This window comes from Brassica rapa, chromosome A09 (genome assembly GCF_000309985.2).
Source record: "Brassica rapa cultivar Chiifu-401-42 chromosome A09, CAAS_Brap_v3.01, whole genome shotgun sequence".
NCBI lineage: Eukaryota > Viridiplantae > Streptophyta > Magnoliopsida > Brassicales > Brassicaceae > Brassica > Brassica rapa.
Window position 1 is genome coordinate 32,592,931 of NC_024803.2, and position 24,250 is coordinate 32,617,180.

Genomic DNA, 24,250 nt, shown 5'->3' on the forward strand with positions numbered 1-24,250 from the left:
AATCACGTAACAGTATAGCATGTAGATATACTAACAGGTCAAAGTCAACAAATAACGCGATGAACTGCATTAAATGAGTAATAGACTAATAGTTATTATGATAATCAGAACACATCAAAGTGAAAATTTTGATCATGTAACTAGACGACAAAAGCGACCATAACTTCAAAATTGCCGTAATTGCTTATCTTCTTTATTTTGTTGTTTATCGACAAATATGGAAATTACTTTTTCAACGTAGGTCTTTGGACCAGCAACGGGGCGGTAACTCCTCCACTGTCCTCACTTAAGGACAAAGGCAGTGAATCTTTTAACTTATTTATTATTGTTATTATTATTGCAAACAAAAAACAACTCTTTCTTTTTCTAGTAAATTTGGATTTGCATAGTAATACTATTAATCTTTTTTGAATTATTAATATTATAATATATGAAAACTTCAACTTGGATGATGATGACACAAGAACAAGAAGAACATTTGACCCCGTTAAAATTACATGTTCTATTTGATAACTGTAGAACTTAGTTAATTTTGTGATATATTAATTAATAAATTTTGTAAGAATTTCTGCGCTTTATATATCATTTTTTCAGATCTGAAATCAGCATTCAGATATTTTAATTTTCAAACCAAATATGGTTTGAACCCATCACAAGAATAAACGTTTTCTTTTCATATATGGAATATAGATATAATGAAATCACTGATACAAATCCTTTTTTTTGTCCGATATCCATTTTACTAGACCAAATTTTGGTCATATAAAACATTTTTCCGGAAAACATCTCTATCCATCTGACCGTACATGATCTATATAGAAGAAAATAATGTATATGGTCATAGTTTCTTTCGCTAATAATAAATCTATTAAATGGTTCCTATTTCGGAGAGTATGAAACATGTTTACACACTCAAAATTATTGTATAGGCTTTGGAATGCAATGTTCAAAACATGTACCGACAGTCTGATACGAATCTACTCTATCTAGTAACTTTTTTTGGTTTCTTTCTCTTACCATTTAAATTTGAATGAGTAGTCGATAATATGATTAGCTAAAAAGACAGTGAGATTGATATTTTTCTCCATAATATTAAATAATGCATGAGAGTCCAGAATCAAGATAGATACTTGACAACACTCAAACCCCACAAGGATCGACAAAATATTTCTTTTCAGATTGCTCAAAACAATTATTTAAAAAAAAATCCAAATTTTAAAATATTATCCAAAGTGTTGAAAAGTTGAAAGGCGATAAAAGAGAAAAAAAAGTAATAATAATTGTGCTGATAGAGAGAGAAGGAAGGAAGGAAGGAGAAGAAAGGCTCCTTTGTCTCGGAAGAAGAACCAAAGGGAGCCAAAAGAAAACAAAAGGATTGTCGTAGCTTTCTTTCACACGAAATCTCACGAGCCGCCTTATTCTTCTTCCTCTTCTCTCAGAAAAGAAAAAAAAAAGCAGAGAAAGATCAACGGCTAGTCTATTTCCCGGTGAAATCTCAGCCGTAGGATCTGAGAACTCGCATGGAGGAGGAGTTTTCTGGCTTTAAATGAAAAGAAAGTTCTTTTTTACATTTATTAAAATTTCTCATTTTAATCGTTATCAGAAAAGGTAGGTACCTAAAAAGAGAGCTTTTTTTTTTTTACGAAAAGCAGATTGACTGGTAGCTGAAGAACAACGGAGGAGAATAGAGAGAGAGAGAGAGAGAGAGAGAGAGAGAGAGAGTAAAAAAGATGAACCCTCAAGGTTGAAACTTGGTTGACGACGATTCTTCATTTACTTTTTATTTATTTTCCACCCTCTTCCTTCAAAGAATCAAACTAGAGAGAGAGAGAGAGAGAGAGAGAAAAAAAAGTTTTGATTTTTATGAAGATGCCGGTAGATTTAGACAAGTCCTCCACAGTCTCCGGCGAGGCAAGTGTCTCCTCCACCGGAAACCAACAAAACCCACTTCCCAAATCAGCCGCAAAGAAGAAACGAAACCTCCCCGGCATGCCCGGTAACATAAAAATCCAATCTTTAACTCAAATCACTGATTCTTTTACTGATTCTTTTTTTTTGTTGTACAGATCCGAACTCAGAAGTGATAGCTTTATCACCGAAGACTCTACTAGCAACGAACAGATTCGTCTGCGAAATCTGCAACAAAGGCTTCCAGAGAGACCAGAACCTTCAGCTTCACCGTCGCGGCCATAACTTACCGTGGAAACTCAGGCAGAAATCGAGCCAAGAAGTCAAGAAGAAGGTCTACGTGTGTCCCGAGACGAGCTGTGTTCACCACGACCCTTCACGCGCTTTGGGAGATCTCACCGGGATCAAGAAACACTTTTGTCGGAAACACGGCGAGAAGAAGTGGAAATGCGACAAATGCTCCAAGAGATACGCTGTTGTGTCTGACTGGAAAGCTCATTCTAAGATCTGTGGTACTAAAGAGTATAAATGCGATTGTGGTACTCTCTTCTCTAGGTAAATAAACTCCTTAATAAAAACAATTATATGTGATCTCTATGTGTGATCTCTGATTAGTTGTTTCTATTTGTAGGAGAGATAGCTTTATGACGCATAGAGCTTTCTGTGATGCTTTGGCTGAAGAAAGTGTGAGAAGCCATACTCATGGTAAGAAGCAGAGTCCTGAAATTTTGACCCGGAAGAAACCTGTACCCGACCCGAAACCTTCCTTGGCTGCTGCTCCGGTGGAAACTCAGCCTGCTATAGCCATTAAGCGACCAGGTAACTGGTCGGTGTTATTGGAGTTTAGTATGCTTTTGTCCGTAGCGTCCGTATATATTATTTATTTCTGTTACCTGATTAAGAACATAACTCGTTTGGTTAGTTTTTGTGTTAGATAATAGAGTTTGATTGATTCTTTCTTTATGATAAAGAAATCAAAAGATATGATTGATTTGTTTTTTTTTTCTCGTCACTCTACATTCTTGTTTTTATATTACATAGAAAAGTAGTCACAAAGTTTTATTTTTTTTGGTAGTCACAAACTTTTATACGGTTTTTTCCTTGCAGAATCTCCAAAAACCCCACGTGAAGTCTTGCAAGAAACTCAAGAGCCAACAGGTTTAAACGGTGTTTACTTCGATTCTTCATCAGCTTCTCCAAGTATATACGCGTCTTCTTGCTCACAGTCTCTATTCGCGCCCTCTTCATCCATTGAACCCATCTCTTTGGGTCTCTCAACGAGTCACGGACCATCTTTTCTCTGCTCACCACGGTTTCCATCTCAGCCGGCAATGTCAGCAACCGCTCTGCTTCAAAAGGCAGCTCAAATGGGAGCTGCTTCTTCAGGTGGTTCATTGCTTCGCGGGTTAGGCATAGTTTCATCAACTTCACCTTCTATGGACTCAATAGTCCCCAATGGTCTAGCATTGGGACTGCCTTGTGGAGGTGAAAGCAGCTCGGGTTTGAAAGAGCTTATGATGGGGAATTCATCTGTGTTTGGTCCGAAACAAACAACGTTAGACTTTCTCGGGTTAGGTAGAGCGGTTGGTAACGGAGGTGGTCCTGGATCCACTCTAGCTGGACCAAGAGGAGGCAGCATCGATGCGTTGGCGACATTTGGGTCGGGAGAGTTTTCAGGAAATGACATTGGTAGAAGAACATCATAAGTACAGTCAAACTTCGTGTGATATCATTCATGACATTATGACATAAGATCGTCATTAGCTTAGTGGGTGTTGAGTACACGAATGAAAACTTCCTTTTTGAGAAGGTTTAAATTTATATTACTTTGCAGTTAATACTTTTTTCTCCGGCTGTGTCAATCGTATTGCAGGTCCATGATGATAATCTTATTAATATGATGACAGCCCAACAAATAACATATGCTACTGAATTTAGACACATAGAGGCCCACGAATCAATTGTTAAATCTAGTAGCTTGATTTGATACTAAATTGTTTAAAAACATAGAGGCCCACTGCATGCATTTTTTTTAATCTCAAATCCCCTATACTATATGAAGTGGTTTTGCCACTTGTACTTTGTACAATCAATTTCACAAAACAAATATGACATGTCTACTAAAATTGATGTCATGTTTTATAGTTTAATATGACATTGACAATTACATTTAATATTAATTTATATTTTTGGTAAACTTTTTAAAATACGGTAATAATTCATAGATTACATTTAATGTCAACTTATATTTTTGAATTTTTTTTTAGAATATGGAAACAACTCATAAATCATCATTAAAATAAATATATTCAAATATGATATTATAAATTTCGAAATATAATTTAATTATATATTTTTAAATTATACAATTTTATTACTAAAATTTTCAAAAATGTATACAATTTTTTTAGAAAACTATAAAAATTTAATCGTAAAATCATTATTTATAAATATTGTTTAATTTTAATTTTTGGTAATTATGCAATTTTTACAAATTTATTTAATATATTTAATTAAAATGAATAGATAGAAAAATCTATCTAAGATTATCATTTCAAATATATACATGCACATTCTTAAGTATAATTTTTATGTTTAATTAAATCAAATTTATATTAAAATATTGATACGAAAAAAAAATTGCAATATTAATAAAATTTTATTTTAAAATATAATTTATATTTATCTGTTAATAATATTTTAAATTTTTTTAGAGGAAGACACCTAGTATAATTTTTAATTAACTAAAAAGGGGATTACATAATTGGATCCTACGTTACCGAAGCCGGACTCCTTCCGCCTCTGTCGATCTGCAGTCTTGCCGCTCCTCCAAAACACCGCCACGTAAAGCCATTCCGGTGAGAGACAACCAGGTTCAAAGTAAGATGCATATCGAACAGAAAATCAACGATGGAGAGATAGGCAAAAAGAAAAAAGAGTAACCTCCGGCACCGCTTATTGCTGGACCGGAAAAAAGATCTTTTGCGCTTGAGAGCTTTTAAAGAGAGATAGTTCTGTTAGAGAGAGGGTCCACTGCATGCAATTATATATTCTTTCTCATCAGACTTTGATTGGTATGGTGCTTAAATGGGCTGAAAGCCTTATATAGTATTCATCGTTCATGATAATCAATTATATAAGTTTCTTAACAAATAAATTAAAATATGTTGAAGATAAAGATGGAGATATAATATGATTATTTCATCCTCATCTAAATCTACCGACTAGAAGTAACCGTCTTAAATATTTTATTAATTTTACTCATACTATAAATATGTATGTTCGGTTCTTCTTTTGATCAGTTCACATATGAATGAAAAAGTAAAAACTTGATATCACATCTCTCTAACTCACGTCAATCTTCTTTCTCTTTTATTTTGTAAACAGAAATATATAAATACAAACACTACCTCATTTATATTACATAACACGTTATCAGCACGAGGCTCTGACCAACTGAAGTTTATCAATCCAAAAGTTCTTAAACCAGCCGAGGTAATGTTTAAATTTATGTATTTCAATACACTTAATTTATTTAAATTTTATTATTGTTTCGGAGTGAGAGGCTGGACCTTCTCCGTTCGGGATGATAGGCGCTGCCTTCCCCGACTGATCGTTATGGTAGGCTATGCCTTCACGATCAGAGAAACACGTGGTAGGCTTTGCCTCCGTGAATAAAAAGGTCAAAAATGGTAGACTAAGTCACCTCGGACCTTAAAATAAATAAAGTCAAAATGGTAGACCATGTCTCCTCGGACTTTGAAAAATGATCAATATGGTAGTCTATGACTCCTCGGATCATGTGGTAGGCTGAGCCTCCCGATTTTATTTATGCTATTTAAATTCTTGCAATTTAAATTTCTGCAATTTAAATTTTTGCAATTTAAGTTTATGCTTTTATTTTATGCCTTTAATTTCTGCATTTAAATTACGCATTTAAATTCTCGTAATTACTATATTTATATATATTATTCTATGAATACAGTTATCATGTCGAATTTGACAAAGCTCGAAATTAATGCCCTGGATATTACGGGAAATAATTATATGACCTGGGCAGTGGGTGCAAAAATGCACCTGAGAGGAAACGGGCTTTTGGAAACCATCGATAGTTCAAAAACGGTGTCGGATGAGAAAAAGGCTAAAGCCATGATATTTTTACGACACCACATCCATGATGGTTTAAAGGATGAATATATTACGAAAGAGGATCCTTGTGACCTCTGGAAATCTTTAAAAGAGAGGTTCGATCACCAGAAATATGTGATCTTACCGAAAGCTAAACACGAGTGGATCCATCTCCGGTTCCAGGATTACAAAAGTGTTAGTGAGTTTAATTCCGCGATGTTCGGAATTACTTCGAGGATGATGTTATGTGGAGAGAAAATAAGTGATTATGATATGATCGAGAAAACTCTCTCCACGTTCCATCCTGAAAATGTAATCCTGCAACAACAATACCGAGTGAGTGGATATACCCGTTACTCGGAGTTGATGCAAGTCCTCCTTGTAGCGGAGCAGAATAATCAACTCGTGACTTTAAACCATCAAGCTCGTCCCACTGGATCTGCTCCATTCCCTGAAGCGAATGTTGCATCATCCAGTTATGATAATAGAAGAGGACGAGGTCGTGGACGTGGTGGAAACCGTTATCATGGTCGTGGAAGAGGACGAGGAAGAAGATTCCGTCCCTATGATGAAAGAAATAATAAAGACTTCCACGAAAATGAAAGGAATGAAAAGGGCCAGGATGATAAAAGGCAAACGGGAAAGGTTTGCTACAGATGCGGCATGAAAGGTCATTGGGTACGTAACTGTCGTACGCCAAAACATTTAGCCGATCTGTATAGAGAATCCCAAAAGGGAAAAGAGAAAGGAAGAGGTGAAACTAACTTCATCTCTGATGAACCTGGGCCATCCTTTCATGGTTTAAACGATGATACTCATCTCGACGTATCAGACTTTCTGGTTGAACCAGAGAGTATCGATGAGTGATATAAATTGATGTGATATAAGTAGACTGTATTATAGTATCTATATCTTTTGTTGTAAGATATATGTTATGTTTGTTATGTTTAATGTTTAATAATATATGTTTTATGAATATTTTAAATTCAGAAAGAATGCCAAACTTTGAGACTATGGATGGAGATTTGTGTTTGGCAGATAGTGCGTCAACGCACACAATAATCAAAGATAAGAAATATTTCTCCAGTCTCAAAATAAGAAATTACGCTGGAAGCGTAAGTACAATATCTGGTAATGCAAAGATTATTATGGGCTCTGGAAGAGCGAAATTTTCAATGCCAGGGGGAACGATATTTGAAATAAGTTATGCATTGTATTCCCCCAAGTCTCATAGAAACTTGTTAAGTTTTAAGGATATCCGAAGAAATGGATATCATATTGAGACTATGAGTAAAGATGGCATTGAATTTCTTTGCATTAAGTCCGAGAGAAAACATATACTTGAAGAGTTAAGAATGTTATCCTCTGGACTATATTGTACAAAAATAACCATGACTGAGTCCTATGCCGTGGTAAACATGAAGTTTACTGATACATTTAAAATATGGCATGAAAGGCTAGGACATCCTGGTTCAGTCATGATGAGAAAGATAGTGCAAAATTCGAATGGCCATCCGTTGAAAAACGGAAAAATTTTGCAAACGGGCGAGTTTACATGTAATGCATGTTCTCAAGGAAAGCTTATAACTCGGCCATCACCAGCAAAAGTAGGCAATGAATCACCAATGTTTTTAGAAAGAATACATGGTGATATATGTGGGCCGATCCACCCACCGTGCGGGCCGTTTAAGTATTTCATGGTATTGATTGACGCATCTAGTAGATGGTCAAGTGTGTCTCTTTTGACGACACGAAATACGGCTTTCGCAAAATTCATTGCCCAAATAATAAAGCTGAGAACGCAGTTCTCAGAGTATGCCATTAAGAAAGTAAGGCTTGATAATGCTGGTGAGTTTACATCGCAAGCCTTTGATGATTATTGTATGTCAATGGGGATTGATGTGGAACATCCAGTTCCCCATGTGCATACACAAAATGGCATGGCCGAGTCATTGATAAAACGGTTGCAGTTGATTGCAAGACCGTTAGTCTTGAGAACAAAGCTCCCAATTTCTGTATGGGGTCATGCTATATTGCATGCGGCTGCACTGGTTCGGTTAAGACCGAGTGCATATCATAAGTACTCCCCTTTACAATTGGCATCTGGGCAAGAGCCAGATGTATCCCATCTCCGTGTCTTTGGGTGTGCGGTCTATGTTCCGATAGCTCCGCCACAAAGAACAAAAATGGGCCCACAAAGGAGATTGGGAATATATGTGGGTTATACGTCACCAAGTATAATAAGATATCTGGAATCAGTAACTGGTGATATGTTTACGGCAAGATTTGCCGATTGCCATTTTAATGAGGATGAATTTCCAGCATTAGGGGGAGGAATTAGAGAAATTCCTAAAGAGCTTACTTGGTGTACACCGTCGTTGTTACACCTTGATCCCCCTACGAATCAAAGAGAGCTGGAAGTTCAGAAAATTGTGCATTTGCATAATTTGGCAAACCAGTTACCAGATGCGTTCACAGATACGAGAAGGGTGACGAAGTCATGTATACCCGCTGAAAATGTTCCATCAAGAGTTGATGTTCCTAAGGAACAAACTGGTGGAAATAAAATAAATGAACCTAAGGTTAAGTTAAAGAGGGGGAGGCCAGCGGGTTCTAAAGATAAAAATCCCCGAAAGAAAAAGAAATTGGATGAACAAAGTAAGGTTCTAGAAGAACCTGATACTGAAAAATGTCTGAAAGAAGACATAGATAAAGATGATCCAGATGACGAGAAGGGAACAGAAAAGTATGAGATTTCCATCAACTACGCCCGAGATGAAAAGATATGGATCAGAAATAAGATAAAAGATGTTGATGGAATGTTCTCCTTTTCTGTGTCCAAAGAAATCGATCATGAAAATGATGATCCCGATCCAAGGTCCATTTTAGAATGTCAAAAAGGGCATGATTGGGAGGAGTGGAAGAAGGCCATTCAAATTGAATTACTCTCCCTGAATAAAAGAAATGTCTTTGGACCTATAGTCATAACGCCTGAGAATATAAATCCTGTTGGGTATAAGTGGGTATTCGTGAGAAAAATAAATGAGAAAAATGAAGTAACACGATATAAAGCCCGATTAGTTGCCCAAGGTTTTTCTCAGAGACCGGGAATTGATTTTGAGGAAACGTATTCCCCGGTAATGGATGCAATTACGTTTAGATTTTTGATGAGCCTAACGGCGTCTAAAAATCTTGAAATGCATCTCATGGACGTTGTGACTGCATATTTGTATGGATCGTTGGATAACGATATATATATGAAGCTCCCTGAGGGATTGAAAATGCCTGAAGCATTGAAAGAAAAATCGAGGGAGATTTGTTCGGTCAAGTTACAGCGATCACTATACGGATTAAAGCAATCCGGACGCATGTGGTACAATCGCTTAAGTGAATATCTTTTGAGTAAAGGATATGTTAATAATGCGATATGTCCATGCGTTTTTATAAAGAAATCGTCATCTGGCTTTGTGATCATTGCTGTATACGTTGATGACCTGAACATAATTGGAGATCAAAAGGAGGTTGATGATGCTCGAACTCATATGAAAGAGGAGTTCGAAATGAAAGATCTCGGCAAGACAAAGTTTTGTCTTGGGCTCCAGATAGAGCATCTCCGAGAAAGAATATTTGTGCATCAATCAAACTATACGAAAAGGTTATTGAAACGCTTTCGTATGGACAAAGCGACTCCTTTGAGTACTCCAATGATTGGTAGAACTCTCAATGTTGAGAGTGATCCTTTTAGGCCCTGCGAAGATAGCGAGAAGATATTAGGTCCAGAAGTACCTTTTATGAGTGCTATCGGTGGGCTGTTATATCTTGCAAACTGTACCAGACCAGATATAGCTTTTGCTACTAATCTACTGGCGAGATATAGTTCTGCTCCTACTCGCAGACATTGGGACGGAATAAAGCATTTATTTCGTTACCTCCAAGGTACAGTTGATTTAGGGTTAATGTATTTTAGAAAACCCGAGTTTGGTATAGTTGGTTTTGCAGATGCGGGATACTTATCAGATCCTCATAAGGCTCGATCGCAAACCGGCTATGTTTTTACCATTGGTGGAACCGCGATCTCTTGGCGGTCCCAGAAACAAACTCTGGTTGCGACATCTTCGAATCATGCTGAAACTATTGCACTTCACGAAGCATGTCGAGAATGTGTGTGGCTTCGGTCAATGAGTCACCACATACAAGAATCAAGTGGAATAGTCAACGAGAAAGAGCCAACGAAAATATTTGAAGATAATTCGGCTTGTGTTGCTCAACTCAAGGAAGGCTACATTAAGAACGACAGAACAAAGCACATCCCTCCAAGATTTTTCTCGTACATAAGGGAGCTCGAGAAAAATAAAGAAGTGGACATTAAATATGTACGGTCATGCGACAATCCAGCTGACTTGTTCACAAAAGCTCTTCCGACTACAACGTTCCGAAAACACGTCTATAGTATCGGAATGCGGCATTTGCGTGACCTGTGACAAGAAAGCTAGATCCACTATTCTCAGGGGGAGATTACGGGCAGTGTACTCTTTTTCCCTTGTCATGGTTTTTGTCCCAATGGGTTTTTCCATGACTAGATTTTTAACGAGGCACTACGTAATACAAGGATGAATAATCAAGGGGGAGTGTTGAAGATAAAGATGGAGATATAATATGATTATTTCATCCTCATCTAAATCTACCGACTAGAAGTAACCGTCTTAAATATTTTATTAATTTTACTCATACTATTAATATGTATGTTCGGTTCTTCTTTTGATCAGTTCACATATCTAATTATATAAAAGAATGTTTGAGTCTCTCCCGTCATGTCCACGTGTAAATTCTTTTGATATAGACTTGACGCGTGTCTCGCTTCTCCACAAACCGAGCTTTCTTCACTCCTTTTCGCTCTATTGTTTTGGGCTTCAGTTGCCAGGCCCGTAAGTGAAGATGAACCCTAGATCGCGTTTCGCGTTTACACCATCGCCTCCGTCCTGACTTTGCGATTCCGGTAACGGTTCAGCCGATACTTAACTCCCATTTATTGTTACCTCCACGATGTGCCTTCAATGCGGTCGTCGCGTCGCATAGGCGGTGAGTTTTTTTGTATATATAGACATCAGATCTCTCATCTTCGATTCATCAAATCTTTGTTGCTTAGTACTCATATAGATTCCGCTTCAGTTTTGTCATGTCTACTCCCAGGGTTTTCTTCTCAGACCTCAAGTCCGGCAAGTGCTCATCCGCTGTTGAGGCTCGGCTTCTGCGATTCTGGGAGGCGAAGAATGTCAAACGCGGTGGGGAGCTGATGTGGGTCGACATGCTCTTGATTGATGTCAATGTGAGTTATTTTCATACATGATTAATCCGATTAAACTCTTCGTGTTTGGTTTTTTTTTCCTAAAGTTTAATCAATTTTTTTTTTCATGTATCAGGCGACAATGATGCAAGCCACCATCTATGCTAACCGCCTTTCAAGATTTCGTTCCAAACTCGCCGCCGGAACGATGTACACCATCTCTGGATTCGACTCCCCTCTGATGATCCGGTTTAATGATTCCACCGCCTTTGATGAGCTAACCGAGCCGGTTAGTCCATTACCTGAAGAAGGATTCCGGTTCCGTAATCAGTCTGAATAGCAAGGGTTCATCGTGTTCGTCGACCTTTGGGTAATCTCAAACAATGGAGTTTCGAAGAGAGTTATCAGAGACGGATCGATCGATCTGTATTCGTGTCGTTTCGTCTTGCTTCTGGATGAATTGATTTGATGCCATTAATGATATTCTTAACTCCATCAAGCCACTGCAACCACGTTTTGTCATTCAATACACCTTCTATCTCTTCAAAGGCGGTGCATCTCAAGCTATAAAAAGCTGAGCTTTCATCCCATAAACATTATCCTCACAAATCAAAATAATCCTTGAAAGTTATTTGATTTTTTAACTCAATATTGATGTTTGTTGTTTGCTTTTTATACTTTTATTATATGCTTGAATCAGCAACGCAGGGCCGTGCTAGGCAGGAACTAGAAGACTCTTGCTTTTCGGATTCCCTTCATTAACATAATCAACAAACTCAACTCTAAACACAGGTTTGTTAAATCTATCGTTGTACTTTTGTAATTGAAGACTCAAAGTTTTACACTTTCTATGGTTCTTATTTGGATTCGATGTGTGAAAGGCTTGGTAAGAACCATTTTTGTTTGGTTTTGGCTCCGACAAGAGAGCTTGCTGGTCCGGTAGCAAATAAATTCAGAGAAGCCCCATCTCTCGGTGAGGCACGAAACAGAACAGCAAAATGAGAACTCTCAGATGCAGAATTTCGCTGGTGTTGGTGGTGCTCCTGTTGGTGATAGTTTAGGACCTTCACGTCTCTCTCCGGCTGACTTCTACGTCTTGAAAGTTTGACAGGGCATGTGAATCATAATGTAAGCTTTTGAATTTTTTTTTACAAGTTATATACTTTTGGCAGGTAATGCTTTAGATAGTAGATGATAGTTTTGAATGTTTTTTTACAAATTATTGACTTTTGGACATGTTATGCTTTAAGATAATGGATGATAGTTGGAGAGCAAAATTTGACAGAGAGTGAGATAAGATGGCTTTAGGCTATGCTTTAAGGCTTATGGTATCTAGAGAGATTGTATTCCTGATGGTGATGAAACTGCTAACAACATTATGAGTGTCTCATGTCCAAACGAGAAAAATGTTTCCTGTGTCTGGATTTTTTTTTCTGTTTTTTTTTTGTACCTAAGATGTTATGTCTATCAATTGTATTTTGGAAATCCACATTTGTTCTGTTTCTAAAAACGTTTATATATGTGTGTACACACATGTAATCTAAACTTCTAAGCTCTTCATATTATGTGCAATGTTATGACTCAGGAGGATGATAAAGCTGAGGCTCCGGAGGATGAGATGGTTGTGAAAGAGCCTGAGGTAGAAAATAAACAGAACTGGAACCGGTGTTTGAAAAACAGAAGGAGAGGAGGCAGAAAGCTTTGAATGAGAAAGAGATGGATAATGTTGCATACAATGACTTCGAAACTTCTATCAAGCATTACTCCAAAAAGGCATTAGGGAGAAACAGAAACATGAAGAGGTGAATCGTTTAAAGAGGGAGACTGCTGAAACAGAGGAATCACATAGACGAATAAGAAGAAGAGAGTAAGAGACCCATGACAGAGCGTCAAGCTGCAGAGAGAGAGAGAAGCTACTAGACTGAGAATAAGGCAAGAAAAGGCACTTCATCTTGACGGATCTGAGAAAGGACCTGATGCTAAACATGTAAGTTATCTTTTCTTTAACACCCATTACTTATACTTCGTTCATGAAAGGCCAAACTATTACTTTCTATGCAAAGCACATCAGTCTAATTTTTATGCTGTTGGGATTCAGAACTTTGTGATAGTATAAAATTTTAATTTTTATCAAGCCTTATAAATCTCTTTATAAATGCAGGAGTCAACAGAAGTTTTTTTTTATTCTTTATCGATGCTTGAAGCGGTAACTCATCTCTCTCTCTCTAAATACATGTATGTATATATTTCTCAGTACAATGTCTTACAAATACGCTTATCTGTTTTGTTGAAACATTTGATTTGTTCTGGACCTTGCGGGGAATGGTAACATCAAATATGTGTTATTTACAATCTACATAAATACATTGACAAAACTGCAAACTTCCTTTGATTGTGTCTCTTGCTGTTTGTTCTAGGAGGCACATATTATGAACATAAGATGTCACTTCTGGCTACTACAAAGTATCAAGGTAAAAATTAGATTCAAAATTTCTCTTATGCAATTCCTGATAACTTTAAAACTCATCATAGTGTTTTCACCTTTTTCTTCTGGTGATAGGATCATTTGAAGAAGATAGCATGGTGATGGATTCAAATATGTAGGTAACAAAAACCACAACTCTTTCTCCCCACTTTCCAACTATTTGGATATTTTAAAATCATTTATTCGTTTATTGCTTTTAGATCTTTTACATTCATGATTTGCATCAAACAATGTTCACTGTACTCTTCTTCAATTAGTGAAGGGAAGAGCCAGAGGATGAGACATGGGTCATTCCGGAGATAAACGTCGTGCCGTGGTGGAATGTTAACGTATAGATCTGAAGGAGAGGCCAAACAAATCTTTTCTTTAGTCGATAGAAACACAGTTTTTGTTTTTGTCGAGAGTAACTATATAAAAATTAATAATATTTTATAAAAACCGAACGAGAGGCACAATATAAAACAACGTGATAAAGAATATATAAGCATAATAAAACTATAATATAAAATAAACTAAACATATCACAAATTTACACAACAAAAATAATTTATAGTATTCTTATATCAAACAATTTTAATCAAAAAATGACAAAAATAAAAAAAAGAGCAGTCACGAAAAATAATGATTCATGCATAATATATAACAAACTATTCAAATAAAAATCAAATATTAGTTAGTATGTTTAGTTTTCTCAAACATTCCTCTAATCATACTAACATTGTAACAATCTATTACTTTTTGAAAGTGGGGTGCTGCATTTTGTGTCCGTAAAGGACCAGAAGAAGAACGTTTGGCTACATAGGTATGTCTCTGCATTTAAATAGATTTGTGTATCATGTTATTGGCTTAATGCTTTCGTGTTGATCATTCTGTTTATGTGCAATACTTGGACCACAGAGAGTGAGCATGATCGAGTATGAACTCAAGAACATGTGTAGACTTTAACATGGTGAGTCAGCATCCCCGATTCTGATGAACTCATGTAACTGATCTTACAGAGGGAGATGATCCCCTGAATTGGCTGTTACCATCAACTATTGTTTGTTTTATAAAACAAACAAATCTTCTTTTTTTTCCACTGTACTTTTCTATATATAAAACAAATCTAAAATAACCAACAACTGGATGCAAACCTCTTTGAATGTGAATGTGTAAAGTCAAAAAGTAGGCTGAATCAGTCCAATTAATTGTTTATGACACAAAGACAAAATTAAGAAAAACAATATTTTAAACTTACGACAAATACTCAGTAACATATTATTTAACCGTACAACAGCATGCTACATACAAAGACACAGCACTCGGCGGTGAGCAACGCAGCACTCGGCAGAGAGAAAGAAGAAATCGGCGGAGAATAACGGAGAAAGTAGTGAAAGAGCAACAGAGCAATGGCGGATAGCAATGAACAAGAGGCATTGAGATGGATCAAGTGACGGAAAGAGTGAGATGGACAGACATGAAACAAGCGACAGATAGTGTGACAAGAGAAAGGAAATGAAATTGCTGCAGTTCAATATGGCACAAGGGAGGTTCATAGGCTCTCAGACATGGTAAATTAATCACTCTGTTAGAAAACATATAACAAAGGTACATGCCCAATTGTGCTTATTTCTTTCAAAGTAGAACCTCATGAAAGAAAGTTGACACCTATTGAAGATATCAAAGCTCTAAACATGAAAACATAAGTAATTTCAAATTCTAACAACATTAAAATCTGGAATCTTCTTTGTATTTGTTCAAAGTTTGTTATACGAATCCTTCTTTGCATGTCTCTCCACATGTTCAGTGCATATATCATAAGTTAGATTGTATGTTATGTGTGGTCATGTTAATTTTGTACTTATTGACTATAAAATGCATTTTATTCATGAATGGTTAACGGTAACAACTGTATTTGGGACATGAAAAAAAATACAATAGTGTTGTACTTAATAGAAAACGACAATAATTTCACAAATAATCCATTTATAATTAAGCATGAAAAAAAACACTCATTAATTCAAATAATAACTCAGAATATATATAAAAGCTAACATCTAACCATTCAATTATTATCCAAAATTCTTAAACAAAAGAACTTTAACCATTCATAATATAAATTGTATAACAAAATTAACAAACACCATATAATATCATACACAAATTCATCAACAAATAATAATCACAATATAACAAAATTTGTTATACTTTGGTGATAACTTTTTTGAATCAACAACAAATTTTGAGATACAATTATGATTATCATTTTTCAAAATTGATTATATATATATATATACATATATTATAAATGGGGGCATTTACATCAAAACAGACTTTTGTCGAAATGGAATAAAAATTTGAAAAGAAAAAATTTCAAACACTTATGAAAATAAGATAAATAATATTTTGATAATGGGTTCAATTAGTTGGATTGTAAATGCATAACTTTTATTGTAAGAACTCAGTTTGTCATTTTTAGTGCCATAGTTGTAAGTTTTTTTATCTACAAAATATTACAATTTTTAAACAGTTGATTAAAAAAAAGCATAAAGATATATAAGGTGGTAAATTAAAAGGTAGAGTCCATTAAATAAATCATATACTAATTAGAAACAAACGTTATAAATAGTTTTATGTGTACTGAAACATGTAAGCAAATCAACCAATTAAGCACCATAAATAAAAAAAAAAATTTAAAAAAACAAAAAAATATTTAAATTTTGTTCATTCTGCTTTTTACCTTATATATAATTTTTAATGACAAAAAATAGATACACAAATTTCGAATCGCGTAAGACAAAAACATTGAATATTTTAAATTATTTTACATTTATCTATAGTTTTATATATTTTTATAATAGATTATCAAATTTATATATTAAAATAATCATACTAAATATATAATTAAAATTAAATTTAATAAAAAAACCCGGGCGTAGCCCGGGCCGACCCTAGTGAATGAAAAAGTAAAAACTTGATATCACATCTCTCTCACTCACGTCAATCTTCTTTCTCTTTTATTTTGTAAACAGAAATATATAAATACAAACACTACCTCATTTATATTACATAACAAAATAAAGATTTTTTGAATGATTGAATCTGAAAAATATATCGCAAAAGCGGCAGCCTAAGGTTAGATCAACTTCTCCATGGACACGTACACTAGCCAGATTAGGTCCTCAAGGGGCCGATAAGGTTCGAAAGTGAGGCTGCTCGGGAAGCCTTCCTCGAGAGGAACTCAAGGCCCCAGGTTAGGATGTCTGTTGAAGGATTCAATCCTTATCGACCTGAGGATGAAATCAGGAGAGAATTGGTTAATCACTTGGAATCATGTGGCCAAGTCTTTAGGGTTATTGTTCCCACAGACCCGATTGTCGACAGACGTGCTTTTGTTATTCTTTTTGGACATGACGCACAAGAGAAAGCGTTGCAACTTAATGGAAGTGACATCGGAGATTGGAACGCCCTTGTTAAGTCTGCACCCGTGGACGAAGAGGAGGAATACCTGATGGCACAACGTTATAAAAAATCTCTGTTTGACGCCCTAGTCAACGACAAGAAATTGTAAGTTGATATTTTTATTTTTCCTTTTTTTTTTTGCATCTGTTGTCTTGGTAATAACATGCAAAAAATTACTGCAGTAAATTTGGCATTGCGGTTTGGGGGTATGACACTTCCCTTCCTGAAGATGAAGTCGAGAGTGTTTTGAGACAACATTTCTCTTCTTGTGGAGGGATAACACATGTTTACATCGACGACAAGCGTGCTAATATCTATTTTTCCGAAGAACATGAAGAAACTTCGGCTCTGGGTCTTCACAGAAGTGAAGTGAGAGGATTCAGAATAACTACTAGGCGCTTAGCCACAGCCAGAAGGAACCATTCCCTTGCCCCCGGTCAATCTAGTCGTCGTATTGGCTATACCCGCCCAGCTATTACGATTGAGTTTGCCCCCGAGATAGGGCGCAAGGTCAGGGCTTTTAAGAAGATAAAGAGGATCGTGAAGAAGGTCATGGCTTTGAGGAGGATGAAGGAGGCGACGACGAAGGAGAGGCTCACGGCTTTAATGAAGGAGAAGAGGCTCTTTCTCTCTCCAATCATTCTCTCTCCAAAAGACTAAGAAGCTCTTTGGTGTTTATGAATCCTTTGATAATAAAATGTTATCACCTTTATTTTATCACTTGCGCCATCTTAATCTCAATGTATGATGAACCTTTTGTTTGTGTTTGCGTGTGTGTATGGTAAACATAAATCTATTATAAGTTATCTTAGTATTATTAGCTGAAAAAAAAAGAATGATTGAAAATTATAAACATTTTTTAAATTGTGGATTGGAATGTTTGCGACTATTAGAGAAAATATCACTAACAATGTTACGTTTTATTTGAAAACTAGTCACTAAATTGATTCTAACGAGAAGTATACTTTAGATTTGTTTCAAAATTGGTGACTCCAAAATTTATATATTTATTTGTGGAGGTTTTGAGACAAATTCCACTCTAGTCTCTGCATATGCTATTTACAAAAACAACGTGGTTGACAGAAAACAATAGTAATAGAATCTATACTATTATTAAGCTATGGTTGTGTTTGTCTGCTAGAACTGTGATTCGTGTGTTTATTTCGGTTAAAACTATGATGTCTGAGTGTTTGTTGAAACTCTGTCTGTTATGTATGCATTTGTTTGTTTGTGAATACAGTATTGATATTATGTGTGTAGCTAAATCAAACAAGTAGCTAAACACATTAACTGAATCAAACAAGTAGCTAAACACTAGATATAAAACGTTTAACTCATTTTATTAAATTTAGCAACAAAGATCAGGAAACAAACAGCAGCTTCAGGCTCTGATTTAGCGTGAGTTTCTGAAAACTTCTCTTGGTGTAGTACGATTGGTAGTTCTTCTTGGTTTTAAAATTCCATGGCTTACTGCTTTAGCTTTCTGTTCTGTCATGATTGTGGTTCCACGTCTTGAACTACTAGAAGATCTCCAAGATTGTGGTTCACCTCTTGGACTAGATTTCACTTGCCTTTTTATCATTAGGAAGATCTTTCTTTGTGGCCTTTCCAAATCCACAAAGTCATCCTCTGAGTTTCTTCACGCATGTAACGCCTTGAAGCTTTGGCGTTCCTTGGCTGGAATAGTATATCTAAAGCAGGAATGGTCAGACTTAGAAAGCTTCTGCTGTTAGCTCCAAAGAGTCAAGACTCCAAACCTTTCCTGACATTGTTTTCAAATAAATGGTCATTACTCCTGTCCTGAAGATCACGCCTTCTAGCTGTGGAATCATCAGCATCACCCAAACGGATCAGGAGGATATTATGTTTCTTTCAGTGATTTAGATCTCAGCTCCTTGTTGCTGAAGATTTCTATTCTTCTGCCTCTAATTCATCTTCCAATAATTGCCTTACATCTTCCTCTAACACAAGCCTGTGTGTATCATCAGTCACTAATGGTGGTGATGGGGGAAAAAGACCGTCATGACCCTCAAGAATAGTCTCCTTAACCGGTTAGTTTAATGACTCTTGAGAAACAGAACGAGAAGGCAAGAATGTGATTCAAAGCTTGTCCATGATGAAGAAACAGTATACCAAGAAAATCTCGATATAAGAGACTAACATTTGTATTCTTCATTTTACAATAGTGTTGCAAAATGTTAAAACCATTTAACAAAAAACATTATTATAAAAAAATTCATCAGATGCATGCGTACGGATTATCATCTAGTGCTAAGTGCTAGATTAAAACTGCACTAGTTTATTATAATAGGTATTTTTTGCTTGAATAAATTCAACACTCTTTCGAAAAAGAACAAATATATATTATATAATATATATACTTAAACATAAACTAGTTGAATCTACGTTTTCTCCAACGAATCCGACTGGTGTCTTGCTTCCAAAACCCTGGAAGCCTAACCAAGCTTGGAACGTAGCTGCATAAAAAAGGGAAACGAATTTCCGATCCATTAGCTTTAATTACTTGGAACTCCTTGTCGTTGACGACTCTGATAATAGACAGTCCCTTCATGCCAATGTGCTTATAAGTTATGACGAGTCTATCGTTTTTGTCGAAATAATAATTCGTAGAAAGGAGGGTGGGACGTGGATATAACAGCGGAAACTCTGGTATGTCCACGACCAATAATTTGGTCCAAGAAGTAAGCATGAGCCAATGCTTCACCCATATGCATATCTTCCTTGTTTTGTGACATTGCTCCAACACCGAAAGCCTATCTCCTTTATAAATCTCTAGTGCAATAGGATTCATCTCATCATAGCTGAATGGCAGGTCATCTATGGGCTGAAAACTCTCTTTGTAAAAGTCATAGCTTTGTACGAAAGCTGTATGGTCTTCTCGAAGACCAATACAATAAGGAGTTCCTCTCAGAGACAGGATCGACAATGGCACACTAAGGAACCAATCAAAACTGATGTTATCTATAACCTTCCATGTCTTGGATGCAACTTCACAGACCTCGACTCTTGAAGGTCTATTTCTCGAATTACTAGCACACCGAAACCTTAAGATCCTGAAATCACAATGGCTGAGGTATCCAAGGCTGTAGGCATCATCACGTTGGTGAAAGTCGCTACCGCATTTGATCCAAGTCGTTTCCTTCAGTAAGGGGTTCCAAACTAGAAGCTGGTTTTCCATGACACACAACAACAGACCATCGCAATGAACAGCCCTGTACAATTTAATTGCCTCGCGTCGTCGGACTTTTCTAAGGGTAAAGTCTTCGACGATCAAAGACGGAGGATCGTCCACGTTGTTTTGCTGCTTCTCAATGCCCACGGCAGAGATCTTAGGACCACCATGGTCGGTGAGTATAAACCGATGTTCACCGCTATAGCTATGCATGTGAAACGACAAGTTCTTCTTGTTGAGTCTCTCCTCCAAAATAAGACTATTCCAAAGCTTACATACACATCTCAACGTTGCAAGATATTTCCATGGAACTCTGGCGAGAATTTCCTCTTCCAAATCATATGGTAGCTTCAGTGCCATTGTCGTGGAACCTGGTTGTCAAAAGAGAGGTAAGATGCTAACAATGTTTTATAACCGTAACATACATATATATATGATAGATGACGATAAACTAGAAATTGGAAATCTAAAAAATAATACGAAACTTGGATAAATAAAGTTTCTATATTTAAGTTATTGATAGTTTCCTATTCTCTGTGTTTTCTTTTTTTTTTTGAGAAAATTTATATTCTTTATTGTCAACACAAAAGCAAAACACGACAACTTTTTGAGAAAATTTCTATTCTTTACAGCAAAACACGACAACTTTTAAACTAACCTATCAGTCCAGTGATTTTCTCAAATCAAAGTTTTTAAAGCCCAACTAATGCTCATAACTATTTTCACACTAAGATTCATAGATCGCATCATTAAACTATCATATAATAGCAGACCTCAAGCTTTATAAACTTTTTTGTTCTTTTTTTTGCTTTATAAACTTTCTTATTTCCTACAAGAACCATAATCAAAGTTTAAAAACGAACACTTACTCGGATAATAATATTTCCGAAACACACATGAAACTAAGCATTGTAATTTAAGATATTAAACTATTTGATAGAAAATGAACATTTTCTTATACACATATGGCAATGTTATCAATTGACTTAGGTCTATTTCATACCAAAATCCCTCCCCTTTTCACTTATTTATACCCATATTCACATTCTCTTCCCCTAGCCAAAATATTGAAAACCGTATAAGCACCTCAGAAAATGGCTTTCAAATCGGGAAGGCTACAACAAGGCTTTCTTTCTCCAAAATTTGTTTTAGGGTTCTTCGAAATTGGCTTTTCTAGGAAAAGCTTCCATTGACTTTGCAGAATTCTTTACAGAAGCAAACCCATTAATTGTATCCCTTCCTCTCAAGTTTCCAACTCTGGTGCTGTCTTGAATGTAATCTCTCTTCTCTTTTTCTTTTAAAGCATTAGTAAGAAGAAATAGTTCTTCATTGTTGTGTGCAGGTTACCAGGGGCGGACGCAGAGAACATAGGGGTGGCACTTGCCCCATACTAAATTTTGTATTGTCTTCAATAATTAGCTTACAATTTATCTAATTGTACTTAATGTAAATATTTTTTTATAATGTGATGTCGCTGGATCCGCCCCTGCAGGTTACGATTGAGAAGATCCAGGGAGGCATATATTTAAGGTAAAATAGTTTCTATGTAAGTTATGTGTACCTGCTGTTATTGTATTGCTTTCAATCCTGTTATGAGATTCTTGATTTCAAGTTATTGCAGATTTTTTAAGATGAAAATAAGGTCAATACTTTCCAAAGAGGATAGCTTCAGAAGCCTACCGAGCAATGATTATTTAGAGTGATATAACGAAGACATAAGGTTCTTGGTTTAGAAGTTACAACTAGCTCAAACGTCCACTGAGAAATTGTATTGATTGTTTGTGTTTTTTCGCAGGAAATAAGCTTAGATGTTAACATGGCTTAGACTGTTGGTCTAGGAGGTTCAACTGATTCCATTATTAGGTTCATGTTTCTTTTACAGCAAGATACTTAAGAACCTCAAGAAAGAGTTTTGTTGCAATGGTACACTGGTTGCAAACACAATAATTGCATATAAATAAATATATTATTAATTCAAATATCACTAGAATAAATTATTTTCATATGTTCAGAATATTTAATATTAAATCAAACATACAGAGTCTTTTTTATCATAGAAAAATTATTTTATCACATAAAATACAATTTAAAAATACTCATGCATTTGAAATATTTAGTAAAAAAATAAATATTAATTTTTTACATATCACAAAGTTATTTATTATAATAAAATTATCCTTTATCGTGTAAGAATATTAAAAACACTTATGTATATATAAAATTATATACAATATATATAGAGAGATATATCTCTTTTATTCAAAAAAAATAATGATGTAAAATATTAATTTTGGATAACACAATATAAATTATTTTTATATAATGATAATTAACAAATAAAAATCATTTTAATTTACGATAATATATCAACAAACCTAATTATTTATTTAAGATATGAAGACTTTATAACACAATATAAATTATTTTTAGACAATGATATTTATCAAATCAATAAAATTTCTTTTTAATTAATTGTTAATTATATACTAACAAATCTATTTATTTATTAAGGATAATAAATCTTTTAGTTGCTTTAAATTTAAGTATGAGAGTTCAGAGGCAAAAAATCACTTTACAAATTACAATGTAAATTATTAAAATAAATATAAATAAATTAATTAAATAAAAGTTTAATTATGCCAAACAATCCGCGCGTAGCGCAGATAAAAGATCTAGTGTTTTTAATGATAGAGCAAAACGCTTTGTTTCATCAATTAACGGAAATTTAAGAAAAATTAACAGTTGACTTTGGGATGTTTAAAATGAGTTGACTTTGGGATGTTTAAAATGGCCGAGTCAACATAAGTTTGTGATTAATTTGAGAAAAAATTGAAAGTTTGAAACTTATTTGGCTCATATGATTTTATTAACATTTGTATATTTGCTATAACAAAAAATTAAACTGTCAATCAGAAAACCTTTAAGTAAGATTTATCAATACAAATTTCTAAATTAAAATATTAAGATCTCAATAATTTTTCAATGCATTACATATTTATATATTTTAATATGGTATATAATTTAATTTAAATGATATTAATACATATATAATATGAATATCTATTATAGAGACTTTGTATTCATACGATTTATGATCATTTGTATCTTTGTTTGAACAAAAAAAAAGTTAAACCATTGATCACAAAAATTTTAATGTGGGACTTTTACCATTTTTAGTAACTTAGAGTCGTTTTAAAAAAATTAAAATATAACATATATGAAAAATCTAAAAAAAAATTATTATATACTTAATGTGATTGTTTATTGTTTAATAATATAAAATTAAACAAAAAAAAAGAGAGAGGATACAAAAGTTGATATCAAATTTGTGTTATTCATAATCATTAATGTTATATATATATATATATATGTTAACCATATTAGGTAATTCTGTAGTTTTTATTTAAGGAAAAAATTAAGAACATTCTTTTGTACACTATTAATCTATTTGTTAGTTAGTTTAATAAAAATATAATATATATTTGTATGGACCAACTTATTGTTCTAAGGTATTTAATAATCATCCTAGTTGACACGTGGCTATGAAACATTTGTAATGCTACATGATTAGCATCTAGAGGATATATCGAATATTTTTGGATATCCGTAATTTTGGGTTCGGTTCGGGGGTTTGGGTTTGGATTTGTATCCATTTCTTTGGATATCGAACTCCATGTACCATTCAACTATCTATGTTGGATTGGATTCTGTAGGGCATTTTAAATTTTGGATCGGTTACAATTTTGAATTTCGGATCCAAAAATTTGGCCAGGTCTAGCTGCATGCAGTGGTTTTTAGGTGTTTTCTTTTC

At 34.8% G+C, this 24,250-nt stretch overlaps 3 protein-coding genes across 4 annotated transcripts; 2 read left to right on the plus strand and 1 right to left on the minus strand.

Moving 5' to 3' along the window:
• The first annotated feature begins 1,225 nt into the window (after positions 1–1,225).
• LOC103840972 (zinc finger protein GAI-ASSOCIATED FACTOR 1) lies at positions 1,226–3,770 on the plus strand. 2 transcript variants are annotated; one of them, XM_033281136.1, is made up of 5 exons: positions 1,226–1,553; positions 1,653–1,996; positions 2,067–2,463; positions 2,540–2,727; positions 3,016–3,770. In XM_033281136.1, the coding sequence occupies exons 2-5, from the start codon at positions 1,864–1,866 to the stop codon at positions 3,612–3,614; spliced, it is 1,317 nt and encodes a 438-aa protein (XP_033137027.1). In that variant the 5' UTR covers positions 1,226–1,553; positions 1,653–1,863; the 3' UTR covers positions 3,615–3,770. The 2 variants fall into 2 exon arrangements, with proteins under 2 accessions (XP_033137027.1, XP_009115732.1); XM_009117484.3 differs by having other exon boundaries at positions 1,226–1,996.
• Positions 3,771–5,979: 2,209 nt separating this feature from the next.
• On the plus strand, positions 5,980–6,903 carry LOC103839116. The gene has a single exon (XM_009115606.2). It carries the CDS (start codon positions 5,980–5,982, stop codon positions 6,901–6,903), a length of 924 nt encoding a protein of 307 aa, XP_009113854.2.
• Positions 6,904–19,392: 12,489 nt separating this feature from the next.
• Positions 19,393–21,780, minus strand: LOC117128525 (putative F-box/LRR-repeat/kelch-repeat protein At1g11620). The gene has a single exon (XM_033281156.1). It carries the CDS (start codon positions 20,797–20,799, stop codon positions 19,639–19,641), a length of 1,161 nt encoding a protein of 386 aa, XP_033137047.1. The 5' UTR covers positions 20,800–21,780; the 3' UTR covers positions 19,393–19,638.
• Between the last annotated feature and the right edge of the window lie 2,470 nt (positions 21,781–24,250).

Coding starts and splice junctions, on each gene's coding strand:
- LOC103840972 (XM_009117484.3), top strand. CDS start 1,864: ATGAAGATGCCGGTAGATTTAGACAAGTCCTCCACAGTCTCCGGCGAG. Junction 2,464..2,539: donor TGTGGTACTCTCTTCTCTAG/GTAAATAAACTC, acceptor TTCTATTTGTAG/GAGAGATAGCTTTATGACGC. Junction 2,728..3,015: donor TATAGCCATTAAGCGACCAG/GTAACTGGTCGG, acceptor TTTTCCTTGCAG/AATCTCCAAAAACCCCACGT.
- LOC103839116 (XM_009115606.2), top strand. CDS start 5,980: ATGCACCTGAGAGGAAACGGGCTTTTGGAAACCATCGATAGTTCAAAA.
- LOC117128525 (XM_033281156.1), bottom strand. CDS start 20,799: ATGGCACTGAAGCTACCATATGATTTGGAAGAGGAAATTCTCGCCAGA.